The 21,972-nt window shown below is 40.9% G+C and overlaps 1 protein-coding gene across 3 annotated transcripts in view; it reads left to right on the forward strand.

Moving 5' to 3' along the window:
- The window catches only part of FKBP5 (FKBP prolyl isomerase 5), a 110,761-nt gene that overhangs the window by 86,352 nt on the left and 2,437 nt on the right, over window positions 1-21,972 (forward strand). For all 3 annotated transcript variants that reach the window (XM_040249844.1, XM_040249843.1, XM_040249845.1), the window contains 5 exons: window positions 7,256-7,412; window positions 11,837-11,927; window positions 14,446-14,529; window positions 18,872-19,057; window positions 21,135-21,374. In XM_040249844.1, the coding sequence (XP_040105778.1) occupies window positions 7,256-7,412; window positions 11,837-11,927; window positions 14,446-14,529; window positions 18,872-19,057; window positions 21,135-21,374 (758 nt within the window). The remainder of the gene's footprint in view (window positions 1-7,255; window positions 7,413-11,836; window positions 11,928-14,445; window positions 14,530-18,871; window positions 19,058-21,134; window positions 21,375-21,972) is intronic.

Raw genomic sequence — 21,972 nt, forward strand, 5'->3', positions numbered from 1 at the left:
ATCTGCAGTGATTTTGAAGCCCCCAAAAATAAAGTCTCTCACTGTTTCCCCATCTATTTGCCATGGAGTGATGGGACCAGATGCCATGATCTTAGTTTTTTGAATGCTGAGTTTTAAACCATCTTTTCCACTCTCCTCTTTCACTTTCATCAAGAGGCTCTTTAGTTCCTCTTCACTTTCTGCCATAAGGGTGGTGTTATCTGCATATCTGAGGTTATTGATATTTCTCCCAGCAGTCTTGATTCCAGCTTGTGTTTCATCCAGCCTGGCATTTCACATGATGTACTCTGCATATAAGTTAAATAAGCAGGGTGACAATATACAGCCTTCCCAATTTGGAACCAGTCCATTGTTCCATGTCCGGTGCTAACTGTTGCTTCTTGACCTGCATACAGGTTTCTCAGGAGGAGGTTGAAATTAGTTCATGTTGATAAATATCTGTGTGTGTGTGTGTTAAATGATTTGTTCAAAATTTAATCTTAAGCGCCAGTAAGAATAGTATATAGAACTTCTAAACCACCAGCATGAAGTGAGGAAGTAAAGGAACAAGGAAAATTTGACTGATCTAGTAAAGGTAATAAAGGAAAAGTAACAAGAAAACATTATATAGGAAATAGAAATAAGACAGTAGGAATAAAATCAATCAAAGTCATCTATTACAAAAAAATGAATGAGGTAAAGTCACCTATTAAAGGTTCATTATAAATAGCACCAAAACCCAAAATGGTCCAAAAATGGAACACAGAGGAAGGATTTAATGTATGCCCATGTTGAAATCTGATAGAGCTATCATTATTAAAGAAATGCAGATCAGAAGTACAACAGAGTATCACCTCACACCAGTCAGAATGTCAGTTATTATCTACCGACAGTAAATGCTGGAGAGGATGTAGAGAAAAGGGGACCCTCTCGCATGTTGGTGGGAATATAAACTAATACAGCCACTATGGAGAACAGTATGGAGGTTCCTTAAAAAGCTAGGAAGAGAACTGCCACCATATGACTCAACAGTCCCACTGCTGGGCATATACCCTGAGAAAACCAGAACTGAAAGAGCCACGTGGACCCCAGTGTTCACTGCAGAGCTTTTCACAATAGCTAGGACATGGAAGCAACTTAGATATCCATGGACAGATGAATGGATACAGAAGTTGTGGTACATACTTACAATGGAATATTACTTAGCCATAAAAAAACACATTTGAGTCAGTCCCCTAATGAGGTGGATGAACCTAGAGCCTATTGTTCATCCACCTAGAGCCTATTGTACAGAGTGAGTGAGTCTGAAAGAGAAAGACATGTTGTATATTAACGCATGTGTGTGGAATCTAGAAAGATGGTACTGATGAACCTGTTCCCAGGGCAGCAGTGGAGACGCAGACAGAACAGACTTGCGGCTGCAGCGGGCTAAGAGTGTGGGACGAACGGAGAGGGAAGCGTGGAAACCTGTGTGTTACCATATGTAAACTAGCCAGTGGGAATCTGTGTGCACAGGGAGCTCAACCCAGTGCTCTGTGACAGCCTAGAGGGGTGCGGTGGGGTGGGAGCTGGGAGGGCGTTTCAAGAGGAGGGGGACATTTGTACCTGTGGCTGATTCATGTGGATATATGGCAGAAGCCAGCACAATATTGTAGTTATCCCCCAATTAAAAGTTCTTTTAAAAAAGAGATCTGATAGAGCTATGAGGGTTTTTCTGGTTTTGTTTTTCATATGTTTTAATGCCCTAGCAAATTTTGTCCAGTAAGACAGCAGTTCTTGAAACCATTTTATTAGATATTTTCACAAAATAATGTTGTATGGTACCTGGGTCTAGAGCTTCCCTGGTCACAAAGAGTCTGACAGGACTGAGCGACTAAGCACAGCACCTGGGTCTAAAATGGAGTGTGTTTATTCTTTCAGATATTTTGGTTTTATATAGCTCTAAAGGCTGCTTAGTCACTCAGTCGTGTCTGACTCTTTGTGATCTCATAGACTGTAGCCCGCCAGGTTCCTCTGTCCATGGGATTCTCCAGGCAAGAATACTAGAGTAGGTTGCCATGCCTTCCTCCAGGGGATCTTCCCAACCCAGGGATCGAACCCGGGTCTCCCACGTTGCAGGTGAATTCTCTACCATCTAAGCTACAAGGGAAGCCCATATAGCTCTAAAAGTTATCTTCAAATCTTCAGGTAGAGTAAAATCTTAGTAGAAAATAATCTTTTTGTTATTTAAAAAATTCAGCCAATGGACCATTTATTTTAGAATAGTATTAAAAAGAAAAGCTCCATATCAGTGAAGAATTTAAATAGCTCTTATGTTTATTAAAAATAGGAGTTCTAATATATTCAAAAGGGAAAATTCCTATAAATGAGTGAAAATTACTACCATTTTCCTTAATGCCCTGTTTTCAGATTAATCATTAAGTAAATATTTACTTTCTGGCCCTGAACTGTGTGTTGTACCCACAGTTAGGCACACTGCGAGGTACAAAAGTGTAAGATATTGCCTTTGCCTACTTTGAATTTTATTCACATTTTGACAGCGCTCTCTGTGGAGCCATTAACTGGTTTCTCATACCAAGTTCTAATTTTTGTTTAATCTGGTATAATTTACCACTAATTGTGGAAAATAATCATAGCTAACGTCCATTGAGTTCATCTCTGTGTAGGCCACACATAATAGTGTTTTCACATAGTACTGCCCTGACATATAAATGAACAGATGTCACGTATTGGGCTAAAAGCTTTAATTCAGTACCTAATGGGCTAAAAGCTTTAATTCAGTACCTAATTTAATCGTCAACAATTAGCAGTTAGCTAACATTGTTTCCCTAATGTATAGATGAGGAAACTGATCTTCGGATAATTTAAATGACCTTGCCTAAAGCGACAATTAAGTGACTGAATGGGACAGGAATCCAGCAGTGCCTCAAGTGCTGTACTAGTGTGAAGAGGAGAGAGTGGTGAGGAGTTCTGTTGGTGTAGAATGTATTGCTGTGTGTACGCTTCCTTAGACTAAGATGTATAACCATTCATAATCGTTATTCTGTTCCAGCGGCCAGGTTCCATGCCTGCTCTCAGCTAGCTTCTGTCCCTCAGTGCCTTGAGCAGCCTTCCAGTGAGGGGAGTTGACCACCGTGCCTGAGGGGAGCGGTTTCTCTTCTGCTGCTCTTCTCTCCTGATTTGAGAAACCCATCTCTGAATCTGCCTTTCCAGGGGGCCATTAAGATCCCACTGTCTCTTGGGTGCTCTGCTCTGTTAGGCAGGAGACGCAGGCAGAGAGAAACTCCCTTGGCATGAAGTAGGCAGCAGAGAAAACCCTTGCTGAGTGGGCGTAACCTGTCACAACCTGGTTTTCTCTGGCTAAATGGCCAGTCTTGTCTAGCAGTAATGCCATTACACCATTCCCATTCAGATTCCCCATGACCCAGTAATTGTTTTGGGAATGAGTGCAAAGCTATCAGACACCAACTACTATAATTAGAAAAGGGAAAAACATTCACCAGAGCTAACGTCTTTAGGCTGGAGGGATTACAGCACTTTTTAAATTTAAGGTTATGGAGCCTCTTTCTCAGTTTTGCTTCCTAAAATACAAATTATACCCAAAATGCAAGTTTTTGGATTCTTGCATTCCAGATTTTTTTTTTTCTTTCCTTACTGCAGTGCACTCTTTCCTTTCCCCCCCATTTTAATCGGAGTACAAATTGCTGTCAGCACATCGAGTTCATGTGCCAGCCACATTCAGAACAGGGTGTTCTGTGCTCTTCAAAACAAAATTGCTCTAGGGCAGTAAGAGAACAATAAGTCAGAGCTCCAGTTTAAGTGATGTTTTGCAGCAGACCAGGCTCACTTGATGTGGTTACACTCGGATTTCGCAGAGAGGCTCGGGTAATTCAGTTTGGTTTGATTTCGTGGGGTTTGTAGGCTCTCCCCCTTTTAAGTTATGTAGACTTGAAGTCAAGAGAAAATGTTGTCCCTTTTTAACTTGTGTATTTCTTTCTCTCCCCCAAAAAAGCCCTAAGTAGAAGCATCCTGTATGTACTTTTATTCTCTTTGGGCATGTCATAGATCATTTACTTCCCGTAAATCAGGCTGGTTGGAATTAGCAACAGACCTCCTGAGCCCTAGAGGCCGAGCTCCCAGTGAGTCATGATGGTTATTATTAAATATTTATTAAATGAGTATTTGCACTAAGTGATACAAGGTCAAAAGCAACCACAGGTCTTCCACAGCCAGAACTGCCATGGTTTTCTTTGGTAGCAATTGTTGAAACAATTTTTTAAACAACAGATATGTGGGAGCCAGACATGTCTGCATCTGTCCCCATGATGGGGGACCCTGCTGTGGCGATCCACAGGCATTTCTGTAGCTCCAGGATGGGGTGTGAGTTCTCGTCAGCTGTCACATGAAACATGTCACACCAGTGTTCCAATTTTAGAAATCAGTTAACCTAGTGATAGGGTTTGCTACTTGTAGATGCAAAGAATCAATGGGCTCCCTACTAAGGCTGTAACACCTCCTCTTGCACTGACATTCCAGATAATGTCAATATTAAAAGGTTTTATATACACACACAGACTGCTGTGTGTGTGCACACATGCATATCAGTTTATCAATTTAAGATTTTGTGGTGCTATAGTGCTTGTTCAGGTTCAACTTAAAAGAGATTTAATAGAAAAAAAAGGTTAGTTCCTCTATAAGGTAGCAAGTGTTTGTAAGCATTATTGCAAATGTTTCCCTATTGGGTGGCTAAAAACACTAGTTCTCCCAGTATTATCTCTCTTAGACCAGCTGTGGTGGACTTTTTTTTGCTTTCTTAATTATACTTTCATTATAATTTGACTTGAACTTTTTTTTTTTTGCTTGCTTGCTTCACTTATCTTTCCCAACATGTTTATTAGTAGCCAGTCTTTTCTTTCCCTAACATGAAGGGTTATCACATGCAAGGAGAATTTCTGAAATCATTTATATAATTTTAAGATCAAGTATATGCATCAAGCTGAAAACCAGCCTAGGAAACTGACACACAGGCAGGAATCTTTCGCAGAGTCTCTGGATTTCCTGTTTTGAAAACACATTCAAAGTTGATCAACCTAAAACCACAACGAATGTACTGATAGCTTCCTCCCCCACTAAATGTTCTCTCCTTCAGGGAGGAAAACACTTCTAACAATAAACCTCACACAGAAAAAGTTGTGAGCTACTAGGATCATAAATCTCAGTGCTTGAGATGTGCTACAATACGTGGGCTGAAATTCACTTTGCTCAGCAAATCTTTTTTTCATGAAAAGTGTCATCACATTAGTCTAAATTTCTTGGGCAGATTTTAAAATACTTAAGAAACATAAACTTTTTAGAACTCTCAAATCCTTTAGAAGTACGAGCTTTTACTCTAGTAAAAAATATCTTTAAAAAAAAATTGTTTGGCTGTGCTGGGGCTTAGTTGCAGCATGCAGACAGACATTTAGTTCCCTGACCAGGGATGGAACCCAGGCCGCCTGCATTGGGCGCACAGTCTTAGCCACTGGACCACCAGGGAAGTCCTTCTGGTAAAAATATCTTAAGCTTAGAATTTCCTGCGGAATCTCTCAGGTGTGTACGTATTTGAAAATAATAAAGTTGAATTTATTTGGGACTGTTTCCGAGAGAACTTTCACCGTGCTGCAAGCTAAGTTTTATTTTATCCAAAGGTGAGTTAATTGAGAGTCATCTCTATTTATGAGTATCGAACAGAACAAAATTCCTCTATTCCAGCTCCACCCTGAGAGCCAGTCTAGCTGTTGCCCCTGTGTAGAGGGTCTGACTCGAATCAGGCCTTCTCTAGTTTGGCCCAAGTGTCTGGCTCCATCCTGTATCTGTGATGGGAACAAATCAGGATAGTATTAATCCTAGTGATTAGAAAAGGGTAGAGAACTTGAAAGCATAAATGTCCATGTGACATTTTAGCCCCTAGTATATATGCCACTGCTGTTTACTCTTCAGGGTTTCTCTCATTTCCTAGGCCTGGGCTAAAGGTAACCTGATCAAATTACAGGAATTAGCTTTGAAACTAGTTTCTGGTCTGTGTCGAGAGTTACATTACTGGGTCATAGAACTATAGAGTTTTAGAGTTTCAAAGGAGCTTTGAGATTCAGAAATTGAAAAGTATACGTTGGAATTAAATTCGTATTTGGAAGATAACTGTCTCATGCAACGGGTGTAACAGAACAAGTGATGTTTAGTCTCTAAAGCAAATTATTGATCTAAAGTAGCCCAACCAGTCGTAGAAAAGAAGCATTTTAGGAATTCATTACATTTGAATCAAGGCCATTATATTACAGAAGTAGGAATAAAGAATTTTTTATGAAAGATAAATTATTATATTGCTTTTTGGCTGCCGTGCTGTCATGCAAACCATCCATTTTTCTTACTGAGTCAAAGACCTAAATGGAAAGGAATGAATATCCTTAATACTAAACATAGTTGGAAAGTTTCAGAGAATTGTTTATCCCAGAAGGAAAAGTCTAACCAATCAAGAGGAAAATACATATCTATATGCATTTTTTCTATATTATACTAACATAAAGCCCCTTATCTAATATGAAATTACCCTGCAAATGAGCTGAGTTTGAGTACAGTGGCGAAGTAGGCCCTGAGAAATTGACCTCTTAACATTTCTGAGGAGGTGGCTGAGAAATTTGATTTTTCAAGTTATAGTAGACTTGATTCCTTCACATTTTACATTTATTATTCCACTAAGGGATTACAGCTGTGTTAGTTATTGATGTTGCCTTTGGCTTTTCCATTTTATTTAGACATGTTTGTGAATGAGGTTAAAGCTCTTAAAAAAGAGCTTCTGTATTCAATTAACCCTTGTATATCACTGGAGAAATAGCCATGCAGTTGATTTTCAACCCAGACATCTGAAGCCAAGAAAATGTTTAAGCCTTTATCTACTTGGCATTAAACTTGTGACATTTTAATAATTACCTATTAAATAATTAGTGTTTCTTGTGTTACAGTAGAGGATATCTCTGTCAACTTAAGTTAGAACTGTTTCCACTTTATTATCTGCTAAACTATCTTATTCATATAGTTACAGTAATTTTTAAGTTTAAACTTAAAACAGAAATAAATATGATTGTGCTTAAATTTCCCAACTGGGTGGACTAAGCTTCAACAGGACATACTCCATATGTCTCCAGATGCAAAGAAGAAGGGGAAATACTCATTTATCATGTCCCTACGTTAGCCAGTCACAAGGAGCAGCTCTGCTGACTGTCCTGTCTCCCCTCTCTAGTCCACCTGGAAGGCCGCTGTGGTGGAAGGATGTTTGATTGCAGAGATGTGGGGTTCATCGTTGGTGAAGGAGAAGACCACGACATTCCAATCGGAATCGACAAAGCCCTGGAGAAAATGCAGCGTGAGGAACAGTGTATTTTACATCTTGGACCACGGTAAGCAGTGTCCTGGTTCAGTACACAGTGACTGACGTTATCTAAAGAACAGGGATACACTTGTTTCTTCAATCAGCATTTTGCTATTTTCAGTGAAGTTAATGCCAAGAGTGGAAACAATTAATTAAATCAGGCTACAGTTAGGGTGAGTTAATGGGCCTTATAATATTACAGAGGTTTGTAAGCCTGTTCACTTGATTGATGTGTGTTCAGGGTAGGACTGACAGGCAAGTTTTGCTTCTCTGTTTATTTTGCCGGTCATGTCGCCAAGACAGGAAGCTCTTGCCCCTTCTCCCCTTTCCTCTGAATTAGGCTGGAGGCGGTAAAACGTGGGGGCTGGAAGTAGAAGCAACATTTGGATGACTTATTACCACTTGAATTTGTGCCACCTGTTCTTATACAGACTCCCTGAAAAAAGAGTGCTCTTCCTGGACCTAAAGGCAGCGGAGATGACTCATTTTTGCCTAAACTTTTCCCATCATAAGGATATCCATTAGCACTTCCAAGCTTAGAGCTATCAGACACTAACAGTCTCTCTTGTGAAAACATGTTTGGTATTATTTTTAGACCTAAAATTATACCATGGATCTAACCCTTCTATCTTGAGAAATGGACCCTTGAGAGAAACCAGGGTGTTTTGATTCTATTTGTGTGAAAGTGCATCTGCTTATCTCGTGTCTCCTCTCTCCCTGGATCCTTGGGTTTCATTCAGTATGATTTTGAGTTACTGGGAATCCTGATGACCTGCACTTGCCAATATAGGTATTCTTGTGCTTTTTGTACAGTTAATTGCCTTGTATAGCCTTAGTCCTAATCCAATGGCATATTTACCTTTGCTCTGACACTTGAGCCATAATTGTATTTCTCAAGTGATGTTCCAGTCATGCCACTAATCCACTTGAAAAGCCTTGCAAAATGCTCTACATCTCAAACCCTTTAGAGCCTTCACTGAGGCACCTTTTATTTAATACCTTCTTTTTCTCTGCCTTATTCATTTCTGAACTAGTATATTCCCACCTTTGTGTTTTATTTGCATTTACTATGTAAATAGTAGTATGTACTTCACTCAGATGAATCTAGTTCTCTTTTATAAGAAACTATTTTTTAACTCAGGTGGGGCATAGACAGGCCATCTCTTCCATATCTAAGTAATATCTAATTATTTTTAATCCAGCATCCCAAAGTTACATTAGTTCTGAGCTCATATAAAGAGAGTGGTATTTATGCACATATATTTTCAGATTTATGTTCCTTGCAGAGGAGTTCTGCATGTATTATAAACATATAGTATGAATCAGTTTATTACATTTTAACCTAGCTGACAAGCCAGTTGTGGGAACAGATGTCTCAATTTTAATGGGCAGAAAGAAAGCGGAATTACCCTTGTATTTATTAATGCAGATGGTTCCTTGCAGGTTTAAATTGTGGTTTAAAAAAAAAAAGAAACAAAAAAAACATGCAGCTTACCAGCCGTGTATACTTGACTCTAAGTCTGTTTTCCTTTCTATAAAATGGGGATAGCAGTATCTACCTCACAGAGTTGTGGAGGACTGAGTAAGAGAATGCATGTAAGGAGTGTAGCAAAGTGCCTGACGCACCCGGACCCTCAGCATATTGGCTGTTATTGCTGTCCTGATGACTCTCCCATTTCACTGTCAGACCACAAGGAGAAGGAGACCCTGCTTTAACATGTGGTAGATTTTTCAGGCATAAAAGTAGGCAACAAGTTTTCATGAATTTCTAGGTCTAAAACGTTTTTCATGTTTTGTGGAAATAGCATGGTTAGAAAGCACGTTATTTCCTCTTTAAGATGTTGCTTAGTATGTTAAGGAGTCATGAAGTGCACCGCCTGTAACAGGAGACTGCCCACATGTGCACCATGTAAGATCTGTGTACGTAGAGAATCCGGGCGTGCAGGGAGCGTGTGCAGTGAATTCGCTTGTCTTACCAGGTTCCCACTTAACAGGCACACTGCAGCTGAGTGTGGCTATAAACATGGCTATGCAAATATGTTTGGTGTTAACTCTTAGTGTCACCTGTATTTCATTCTCCAGAAGATTCCCAGGGCATATACCTTCTCTTTGGTTCTGACAAGACTCCCTGACAGGATGTTTTCATAATAAAGAATTCATAAAACACATACAGAGAATCCATTTTCTCACCTCTCATCAGGACAATGTCTTTAATATTGTTTTAAATATGGTGACTGGTTAATCTTTCTTGTTTAGGTAAAGTATGGCTAGTTTTAACTGTTTTTTCCTTGTCTTCTGTACAGCACCAACCCCAAACAAAAACCGGCTGCCAAGAGCCAGAGTATCTCATTATGAGGCAGTGTGGTTCAAAAACTAAACAATTTTCTGGGATCCACACAGTCTGAATTTAAATCCTGGCTCCACCACTGCCTCTGTGTGACTCTCAGAAAGCATTTCTGAGTCTTAGTTTCTTCATCTGTAAAAAGGGAATAATCGCATACAAGGTACAGGTGCTGCTTGTGTGTGCAGAAGGCATAATGGTCATGAGCAATCAGTGTTTCTCTGCTCTCCGCAGGCACCTGTCAGTTTAAGAACATCGGTACCGGATTCCTTCTGTTACTGTAACCCAGCCTGTCTTTTGGTTAAGCCTGAAATTCCATTTGTGGTGGTCTTTCAGTTGGGCTCCCCGGGTAGGGCAGTGGTAAAGAATCTACCTGCCAGTACAAGAGATAATGGGGTTGATCCCTGTGTTGGGAAGATCCTCTGGAGAAGGAAATGGTGACCCACTCCAGTATTCTTGCCTGGAGAATCTCATGGTCAGAGGAGCCCGGCAGGCTACAGTCTGTGGGTCGCAAAGAGTCGGACATGACTGAGAATGCATGTCGTTCAATCAGATGAATTTGTGGGTCTTTCCTCACCCAGCCTAATCCAGAGTAAATCAGGCAAGCTTCTGTATAATTGGAAGTCAGTTTAGATGCTCCCAAAACAGTTCCCTGGGATTGTGTTCCACATACGTCTTCACAGAATAGACTGTACAACTATGCTGTCAGTAAACACAATGCTCAGCAAGGACTCACCTGCCTACCTGCTTCCCAGCAGTTAAAGAATGTCTTTTATTTACCAGATGGCAGGAACAAAATAGGAGATAGAGCAGTCTGAGAGCTCAAAGTAGAAAACTAGTCACCACTTCCTACAGTTGGCCACTGGTAATTATGTCCGCTTTTATTTCTTCGCTGAAGATACCCTTTGCCCTGCTATTAAAACCGCCCCACCCCATTCCTGCCAGCTTCAGTCCATCTCCGTGCCTTTCTCCGGCTCCAGCTTCCACTGTCTTGTGTGACAGTGGAGGTATGTGAGTAAACATTTTCTTCCTGAAAAATTCAGGCAGGGAGGAGAGAAGTGGTGCAGACAGCAAGAGATGAGTGTTCCCACTCCAATCCTCTTACCCCAGAGAAAACTGAAGGTATTAACACATCAATCCGGTTTTGGCATCTTCCATCCCATAGCCTGAGCGTTTGAGTTATTAAGTGTTTTGCAGTGCCATTCCATATATTAAAGAGAAGTTGGCTTGAAACACATGGGAGTAGAATTATTCCAGGGAACATTTTCCTATTATGCTGGGCATTGTTCTACATGCTGGGAAACCACTGAACCAGACAGACAAAGCTCCATCAGAATTTCCGTTCTCGTAGATGCGTGCTCCCTCGAATGCCTTGCATTTGTTAAAATCTTAAATGGTCTGAAAAAAACAAATTTCTATATCCTCAGTAATTGTATTGAGTAAGTTTTGGCTAAAAAATGAAGTGTTTACTGTAGAGTTACAGCCAGGGAGCTATGGGAATGCAGTGCAGGGTATTTCTCTTGATGAGGCGTTAGAGCTTGCTGGGGCTGGTTTTTTAATTATATATTTTGTGTTTTCTAGTATGCTTTCTAAAAGTCTTGAAGAAATACTGTGAGGATATATATCCTTTCTGGTGTGTGATCCCTTTCCCCCATTTATCTGACTGGAAATGGCACTCATTAAAACATAACTCTCCCACATAGCACTGTAACAATTATAGTGTCTGTCTTCTCTAGGTCCTGATGAAGCTTCAGCCCTGATAGTCAAATAGTGGCTGGTTTTTAAAAAAGAACCAAATATAAAATCAAGCAGAGAAAAAGACAGTGGCATTTACAGTTATATTAAGCAAGCTGTCCCAAGGAGTCCAGGTGTTGCATCACACAGGAATGTAAGGAAGAAGACTAAATGGAGCCTGGCTTCTTAAAAAACCACAGCAGTGGTACTTGGCACTGTATGTTCTGACCAACATCTGGTTTATCTTCAGGGTCTCTGATGTGTGTAGTTTGCAAATGAGAGCTCTATGCTAATGTGATGCCTCAAGATACCGAAGGAGGTGCCTGGAAATAGACCAGTTCTTTAAAGTTGTTTTTTTTTTCCCCTCTCCATTTCAGATATGGTTTTGGAGAGGCAGGGAAGCCTAAATTTGGCATTGAACCTAATGCTGAGCTTATTTATGAAGTTACACTTAAGAGCTTCGAAAAGGTGAGAAAATACCAACTTCTCTGAAATCATGACCGATTTTCTTCTCCATCCACTTCCTGTAAATTAGTATCTGACATTACCAGATGGTATAGATAGATGGTATTTGTTTGTATGTCGTGCTTTCCATGACCAGGTTTGTCCCCTGTCTCTGATGCTTCTCCTTTTAAAGCACAGGACGACTGATGCAGCACAGCTGACCCACAACCAAGGAGCTCAGTGTTCTTATTTTGTTCCTGTGTGTCAGCCTTTTTTTTTTATTATTATTAACTTTTTTGGGTAGAAGCCAAGACTTGTTCCCTTATTTGTTCCTAGACTTGTTCTTTTTGTACTTTTTTTCCTGGGTTGAAGACAAAAAGGTTCATGTTCTTGCCAAGCAGCTCCTTGGGGGAGTGGGGTGCAGTTTTCCAGGGCTGAACGGGTTGTACCCTTCACAGGAGTTGTGAAGAGGCCGTCAGTGTGGCTCCAAGTTATTATCCAAAATACAAGGCTTCGTGGGCCACCAGGCTCCGTGACAAGGGACACAAGGAACAAATCTGTTAACCCTAGACCTTTTCTTTTCATACCTGTCCAAGTAGAAAAAAGTGTTGGCCTCAGGATCCAGACATGGCACGCCTTCTTGAACATACTTCCATCTCAGATCCACCTCTGGAGGCTCCCGGCAGCAGCTTCCCTGGACAAACAAAACATTTGCCTGAGCTGGGTACACTGTCACATCCAGCTATGTCCCTGCCCCACCAAAGTCTCCCTTCCCTGAGAGCCTTGGGAGTGCATTTTGTAGACATCTTTCATTCCCTCCCAGCGCTACCTCGCTGTTCCTTTCTTTAAGCTTTGGACTAGAAACATGACCATTTTTATGTTATTAGACACAGAAAGGGAATCATTGTCCTGAGGGCCTCTTAATGTTGGGCTGAGAAAGAGGAGGACAGCTTTGGGATCCTTTCCTTATGGTGATGTTCCTAATCATAACACAAACACATGCTCTTTTCACGGCGATTGCCTGTTGTCAGGTAATGTCTTCTGAAGTCCTGATCCTCCAAAGTTGTCTTCATGGCACAAAGTGGTTTCAAATAGGGGAAAGGGGATCTTTTGCACATGGTTATTTAGCCCTTTGGCTTTCTTGTTTCCATTTCAGTAAAGTAACCCCCACCCCTTCCCGTCGTGGCCCTGTGGCCCTGGCCCACGTAGGCGCCCTCTCACTGCTGAGTAGTACTGTAGTACACCACAGCAAGCCTGTGCTCAGTCACAACCCCAGGGGCACATTGGAAACCACGTGATCAATCCACGAAGATACAACAGACCAACACAGGAGCACCTCATTATATAAGGCAGCTGTTAATAGACATAAAAGGAGAAATTGACAGTAACACAATCATAGTGGGGAACTTTAACACCCCACTTAAACAGCAGTGAACAGATCCAGACAGAAAAATCATAAGAAAACGCAGGCCTTAAATGACATGTGACAATTAAGACAAGATGGACTTAATTGATAGGTATAGAGCTGTCCACCCAGAAGCACAGAATACACATTCTTTTCAAGTGCACATGGAACACTGTCTAGGACAGGTCACATGCTGGGCCCCAGGGCAAGCCTTGGTAGGTTTAAGGAAACTGAAACTGTATCGAGCATCTTTTCTGACCACTTGAAACCACATAACAGTGTGTGATGTTGTTGGTAGCAACATGATTTAATTTTGTTTTGTAATATTAAGAACAGATTTATAATCCACTGAAGCTTCATAATTCTTATCAGTAAATTGACAATGGCTGTGTCAGTGCTTTTCCCCTAAAGGACCTCTCAGATTGTTCTGTTGACTCTTTACGATCTAGCTGTTCTTAATAAAAGTACAGTTGTCCCTGGACTCATATCTGTAATGTGGGAAAGTAATGATACACACAAATTAGCAGATGATCATGAAAGCGCTTGTTTATGTCTTTGCATCACCTCTGTCCTCCCAATTATGCTTTCCTTGAAATTCCCCAAGTAAACTTCTGCAAGTTGCCACAGTTTGGAGGCTTCAAGTCTGGTTGTTTCACAGTGAATATAGACAATTACATGACCTGGAGTTTTTAAAACTGTGTATGAGTATATAACTGACTTGCCTGCAGTAGTGTTCCCATTTTAGAGTTAAAAACTGAATCTTGAGAAAAACAGCTTGCCAAAATTGTAATAACAGTATAGCAGCAGAATGAGAAAAGAGGCCCCAGCTTTCACTGTGTGGCCTCACCTTGTAATTCTAAAGATGCACTCTCTAACAGTGCTCAACAGTTCACGTTCCTTACAGTGTTTACCACCCAAGCCTCCCTCTTGAGCAGCGTGGGTCAAGCTACACCTTTGTTCTCATGGAGAGTGAGTTCTAGCCTATCAGTGCATTGGCAAGGGCACACAGTTTTAAAAGCCACTGTGTTTTGAGGTGTGGGTATTCTGTAGAAGTAGCTATAGTTTTTTCTTATGGACATCAGCTGATGCTTTTTCCTTCTCGGTTCATCTAACCATTGTCACGCATTTATACAACAGGCCAAAGAATCCTGGGAGATGGATACCAAAGAAAAACTGGAGCAGGCTGCCATTGTCAAAGAGAAGGGGACTGTGTACTTCAAGGTACATTGAGTCTTTGTACAATACTTTCCATCTCAAAGAATTTACTCAAGTATCATTGAATTGTGCTGATATCCCCTATCCTGGATTCTGTCAGTACCCTTCAGGATAAGAATAAGCCTGAACTTTTACAAGTCTGTCATTTTCAGCATAAGAAATTATAAGGCAGAATGAATTAATGTGACACAGAATACAAATGCCTCTTTTACACATTCTAATCTAGACTGTAACCATCCATAGCATCAGACCAGGTCTGGCTTGCCCACTCACCATGTATCAGTTAAGGCCTAAAGCACTGTGCTTGGTACATAGTGGGCCGTCACCAAGTGTTTGTGCAACAAAACAAAGAATGAATAGAATAATTGTTAGCAAATAGTAGCATTGAAAGGGATAAGTTTCATATCATTTTCCCTTTCCACTGTTTTGGGGAAGTCACTTAGGTACATGATAAGAGAAAAGTTCATGCACAGATTTCGAAAGGAACTGAACCCAATATAAAAAGTGCAAAGAGCATGTTACTAGATTTTTAAATAATAAAGTTAAATTGTTAGGAATCAACATAGGGTTGCCAGAAAGGCTAGTAACTCTCATTATTCACTTTAACGGTGACACCATGAGTATAACAATATCTGTCACTTTACCCGCGTAAATGAGTTGATTTGTATGATTTACAAATCATAACTTAAAGCATTTCTTACTGTGGGTATAGATAATATATATTTATTTATAACTCATATATACTGGATTCCCTGGTGGCTCAGAGGTGAAGAATTTGTCTGCAATGCAAGAGACATGGATTCTATCCCTCGGTTGGAAAGATTTTCTGGAGAAGGAAATGGCAACCCACCCCAGTATTCTTGCCTGGGAAGTCCCCATGGACAGAGGAGCCTGGTCGCAGAGAGTCAGACACGACTTAGTGATTAAATGACAATATCAACTCAGTGTAATAAAACAGCTTAGCTGTTCAGAAACTCTAATTGGTTGCTAATGACTCAATGTTGCAAAGCCACGTATCATATAGCTGTGTCCTGAATATATACAGAGAGATGGCCAGAATTTGTAATCAGCAGCAGAAATCAGTGCTAAAGTAGCTATACAATTATTTAACTTTGTTGCGTCTTAGCATCATCACCACAATAGTGATTTGTGTATTTCATAATGTTATGAACCCTCTTAAAATTACTGATGTTTGGATAACCTGGATCACACATATTATTTTTAACATGCAATTTGATAGACAAAATCTTTCAAAACATTAGTCTTTTGGGGGGAAATTAATGAAAAGGTTCAGAACCACTGACCTAAGACTTTTTCTCCCAGAATGTCTCTGAACGTTTTGCACTAAAAACTTGCCTGGAGGCATCTTCACATTTATAGGTAAAAGATCCCAGCAGCGATCCTAGTTTTAGCTGTACGACTTTAGAAATGGTAGGTGGGTTCCTATACACATTCCCTTTTCAGATGTCAGGGCAAGTTCCAGTCTGCCAAGCAGCCTTCCTGGGCCTCGACTTTTCAGGATGTGTGACTTACGCACAAGCACGGGGTCCTGTTGGGGCGGCCAGAGCAGAGATGGGGCACGTCATGCCACCCACACATCGAGCCCTGTTCTCAGTGACCTGTCGGCTGGGTTTAAACCTAAGTGGGTAAGTCTCTGCTCTTAGTAGGGTAGAATTGTAAAAAGCTTTTTAATGGAAGTGATTTTGGTGTTTAGAGTGTAAACTCCTCATAGGAACCCTTGAACACTAAAGAAAGGTAGGAGAGGACTGTCTTCATTTGGCTCTGAAAATAATTGCTAAGCACATGTAACATGACGTTGCACCCGGCACTGTGCAGGTCAGTTAGACAGACATGATTTGTGCCCGCATAGCTGACAGCACTGTGTAAGACAACTGGTCAGAACTGTCACAACTGGTCAGTGTCTCTCTCCTCTGACTTGGAGGCAGAGTGGGAAGAAGGCTGAGGACACTTCTTACCAAAAGGTTCTTGCGCCCCCTTGTGCTCCTTGGGGATAAAGCATTCTTAAAGCGACTGAGTGAAGGGTCATCTTTCAGCCACAGGACCCTTTGCAGACACACTAGGTTTTGCTATGTTTTGACCACCATTACTGACCCGGGAGGCCAGTGCTCTGATTCAGAAACAAGTTGTCCATGACTCTTGGATTTCAGGTTAAGAAAAACCGTCTTTTGCTCTAGAAGAGCGAAGGAAGGAGAAGACTTCTCAGCCTTGGCACAGTTGGCATTTGGGGCTGTAAGATTAATTCTGTTAGGTGGGAGGCTCTGTGCATTTAGCACTAGCCCTGGCCCCTACCCACTAGATGCCAGTAGTACACACACATTCTCCAGCTGTGACAGCTAAAGAACATCTCGAAACATTACCGGATGGTCACCCTAGTTGAGAACTCCAGTTTTAGTCCATCAGAAGCAGAAATAACACAAAGATCTTTGCTCATTTTAAGTTGAGATATAAAAATTATATATACTATATATGAAAGGACTATCAAGAAAGTAAAATGCTTTTTAAGTGTAAAGAACATTTATGTAAAGTCTAATACACTTTGGGGTTTTTTATTTTCTTTCAGAAACTGTAGCCTCTCTACCATTCTGATACTCAGAACCTACTGAAGTGATCAGATCTAGTCTTTGTCCTCCCTGGCTCTTTCCTTCCTCTATGACAGTATATTAGATAGAAAGGTAATTAGAGGAGGGTGAGAGAGGGGAAGAAGAAACTAGACATAACAGGGAAAATGCCTGCCCTTCTCACTGACTCTAAACAAAAGGACACCTTTCATTTTCACCCATAGCTCCATTTTGCTCCCAGTGATTGAAAAACTTGATTCCATAGTTATATTCCTTTGACCTTAATATTTACTTAACAAACCATCATCAAGAGCCACCTCGTGTTAAACCCTGAATATTCCAAAAGGGATAGGGCATGCTTCCTGTCCCCAAAAGCTCATAATCCACCAAGAGAAAAGACAATGACAGAAAATGCCAGCCCCTGAAACTGGTAAGGACTTTAATCTTGAGTAGAGGGGCCTAAGGCTATGACAAACTACAGGGACAGCCAGCCCCCAACTTATCCCTGTGTGAAAGCAACATGCATTCAGTAGAAATCATACTTTGAAGTTGGGTTGCCTCTTCCCAGACTGGTGATGTCATCAGCAGTGAGCACGGCTCCCAGCCATGGGATCACGGGGCTGAACAACCGACACAGCGGTTCTGGACCCACACACCTTTCTGGTTTTCACTTTCAGGACAGTATTCAATAAATTACATGAGATATTCAGAACTATTATAAAATAGGCTTTGTGTTAGATGATTTTGCCCAACTGTAGGCTAGATCATGCTGAAGGTAGGTGAGGCATATGAAATGCACTTCAGTTTCCCTGGGCATACTGGGGGGTGACCCCCTTGTAAGCTGAGGAAGACTACCTTCCGATCCAGGCCCTCCACTTGGAACTGTGTCTACCCTATCCTCATCACCAGAAACTGACATCAGGGCTTCCTTTCTACAGCAATAGAGCATATATATCATTCATGTGAATTAATTATACAATTTTTATTCACAGTTGTTAGTGAAAATATGATTAAGAGAAAAGTCTTTCTCATGTAGTCAGGTAACTAACACCTGTGTGATTTTTGTTTTATAGTTAGGTATGCTGGACAGCTGTTCATTGTGTATATTCCCTTGGTCTGTAGATCAGTGGTTAGCAGATCATAGCCTGTTTCTGTAGGCAGGGCTCTCCTGGGACTCAGCCACACCCCCTTTGTTTATATATTGTCTGTCACTGCTTTAGTAGCCAGGACAGAGTTGCAGCAGAGACTGTTTGGTCTGCAAAGCCTAAAGTATTATCTGCCCCCTTATAGGAAAAGTTTGTCAACCCTTGGTTTAGCTAATGAAGATCTGCTGGGTTTGGGACTAGCACTAACAGAATATATATCCTCTGTCCAGGGCTGATCATCAGGAGAAAAGGGGAAAGTAACTTCCCTTCGAGTAAACTAGTGACATAGTCTACAGCTACTCACAGGCCTTATGAAAGTTTGGTAAATATTGACACCAAAGAATGTAACTCAAAAGCCTTGAGGCCCATGTGCTGAAAAGGGTGAAATGGTAAATGCTGGCGAAGAGCATCACAGTGCCCGCCCTGCAGCAGCTCAGAGGTCACTGGGGTCGAGAAGGAACAGGGAGAGGTGTCTGGAGAGCAGGACACTCACGCACCCTGCTTGGAATGAGGTGGTAGTTCCCTTCTGAGGATCTGCCTCGCTCCGGGAAGGCTGAGCTTACACTCCCTTTGAACTCGCTCCAGAGCCAGGACAGCAAGTAATTACTAGCTTTTCTCTCTTAGGGAGGCAAGTACATGCAGGCGGTGATTCAGTATGGGAAGATAGTGTCCTGGTTAGAGATGGAATATGGCTTATCAGAAAAGGAATCGAAAGCTTCTGAGTCGTTTCTGCTTGCTGCCTTCCTGAACCTGGCCATGTGCTACCTGAAGCTCAGAGAATACACCAAAGCCGTGGAGTGCTGCGACAAGGTAGTGTCCACATGTGGGATGAACGTTACATAGTCCAGATCTTTTTCCCTGTCTTCATGCTTAGTCATCTTCCACTTCCTCTCAGCCAGGGTTTAGGTTTTTTCATTTTGTTTTGTTTGAGATTTTTTATTTCTCAGTAAGAACTGGGAAATTCAGAATGTTTTGTTTTTTTTTTTTTTTACTACAGTCATACTTTCCTTATGCCTAGACTGTTTATAATAATACATTATGAGTTAAAAGTTTTGATAAAATTAGGCAATATTTATCCATGACCTTAAGTCTGTGGCATTTGGTACCAGGTTACACAATTTTATAAAAACAGATTTAACTTATTAAGCCTTTTAGGTCTTTCAGTATAGGCTGTGATTGTTCATCCAGGGATATATACATATTATTATCACATTTATTCACTGCCTAGGATTACACATGAATAATTTGCAAGACCCACAAAGCACCAGCACCCTCATTCCATCTGTATTGTTAACACAGTAAGCAGTGCCTAAGCACTGAAAGGCTGGGAGAAGTACCGTTTGTATGACTCTGTTCTTTCTGTACTAATGATGCTGCTGTGTCGGGTATTAGGTCCCAGAGTGAACAGTGTACATTTCACTATGGATACAGGCTAGTAACTGGATGTATCTTAAAAACAAACAAAGGGAACAAGAAAAGCAAGCAACTATTTCAGGCCTTCTTTGTAAGACAGTTTTAAAATTTTGAGTTTTATGGATTAGTATGTTATATGAAATATATAACATGATATATTAAATATATTAAATGGCATTTTGCCTGAGAATAATGTTACTATTACATTTTTAAACCTTTGTTGTTCTTTCTTATAGAAGTAGTATAAAGTCATTCAATATTCAGACGTTACAGAAACATCTAAGAACCTGAGTCCATTCATAAAATTCCCACTGACCCTCTCCCAAGGCCACAGTCATTCACTTCACACACACATTCCTCTTGTTTTTCCATTTCCATGAGTAGAGTAGCATGTATATGTACTTTTTAATGAGAATGTATAGATTTATAGTTTATTCTTTTTAAAGTCTGTTTAGTATCCAGTGTATGTATTTATCAGTTTATTTAACCAACCCATTTTGGTAGTTTTCCAGGGTTTTGATATTCCAAATTATATAGTGTCTCTCTGCACACGTATGGGATTATTTCTCTAGGATAAAATCCCTAGAAGTTGAAATACTGGGTCAAAAGACATTCTGTCAATATATTTAAATATGTTTAAATTTTAACACTTTATATATTATTGAGTGTTATTAGTGATTCCTCAGTATTATTGACAACAGGAAATTCTTATTTTTATTTTTAGTTCTTGGTTACTAATTAAGTTACACATCTTTTCATTACTTGTATTGAAATAACTAGTATTTCTTCTCTGAATTGCTTGTTTACACCCTAAGATTATTTTAAAAAATAACCGTTTGGTACTTAAACCTACTCCAACTAGGTTTGCTTTTTAAAAAATGATAACCCTATTATATTTTTATGGGGCGTTGCATGTAAATATATTTGGATTAGAATTTATTTTTGTGTTTATGAGTTAAGAATCTAAATCTTATTTTCTACATGGGTAGTTACTGTTTTAGCCCCATTTATTGAAGTTAATCCTTTTTCTACATGGTTTACGTTACCATCTTTGTGATTATTAAATTTTTTTTATATACATACACATGAATCTGTTTCTGAATGCTTTGTTCCACTAACCTGTTTTTTCATGGAGTACTAACAACTGTTTTAGTAGTTTAATAGTATATTTTTTTTTCTGGTAGGTCAAGTCCCCTCATTATTTTTGTGTTTACAAAAATTTTCTCAGCCAGTCTTAGGCATTTACTTCTTCCATTGGCATTTAAAATGAACTTCTCAAAAGCCCTCCTCCCAAGCCCCCTTGGGATATTTATAGAAACTGCATTTAAAAAAGAAATGAATTTGATTATTTTGACCAGTAGTATATAATTGTCTTGAGCCTGGTCTTTTCTAATTCCCTTGGCCAGAGACTTTTCTCTCCAAATTCCCACGAGGTGCATGCATCCTTTCTAAACTACAGCCCATCTGTCTCCAGGCCCTTGGACTGGACAGTGCCAATGAGAAGGGCTTGTACAGGCGGGGTGAAGCCCAGCTGCTCATGAATGAGTTCGAGTCAGCCAAGGGCGACTTTGAGAAAGTGTTGGAAGTGAACCCCCAGAATAAGGCTGCAAGACTGCAGATCTCCATGTGCCAGAAAAAGGCTAAGGAGCACAACGAGCGGGACCGCAGAATCTATGCCAACATGTTCAAGAAGTTTGCAGAGCAGGATGCAAAGGTACATGCAGAACCCACCCACCTTCGGGTTGGGGGAGGACGGACCGACCGCGCCTCTGACTTCCGTCCTAAGGAGGTTCCCGTAGGACACAGGCCCAGGAAGACAAACCGAGAGGCCACGAGGAGGGAAAAGGACTTCAGAGCCAATCGAGGCTGCTTAGATCTAGAGGACAAGCCGGGAGGGTGCGCAGTTCAGTTCGTCAGAGGCACAGTCGTGAGGCCTTGGCACGTCCATGCAAGAGAGGAGGGGAATTAATTCCCTAGAAGTGCACTAAGGCTTTTTTATTTTAAAACCCAAACACAACACTTGCTTGTTGAAACTTCCGAGCTTCCTAGGAAATAAGCTCTGAGGGGGAAGCCCCACCCCATGCCCTTTACTTTGAGGCTTGAGAGCCAACCTAGCAACCCAAGAGGAGCAGTCAGCCCCCCGGACCGCTCAGGTGTATTCTGGTCCTCACTGACCATCCAACTCAGACCCTCAGTCACATGGACTTGATGGTCAAAGCTGTCCCTGGGGCTGGCTGGTCACTTTAACCAAAGAAAAGGGAAAGCTCCCAGGCTAACTATGGCAGCAGCGCTGGGACTAACCAGCCGTGAAT

This window comes from Oryx dammah, unplaced genomic scaffold, assembly GCF_014754425.2.
Source record: "Oryx dammah isolate SB20612 unplaced genomic scaffold, SCBI_Odam_1.1 HiC_scaffold_11, whole genome shotgun sequence".
Classification (NCBI taxonomy): Eukaryota; Metazoa; Chordata; class Mammalia; order Artiodactyla; family Bovidae; genus Oryx; species Oryx dammah.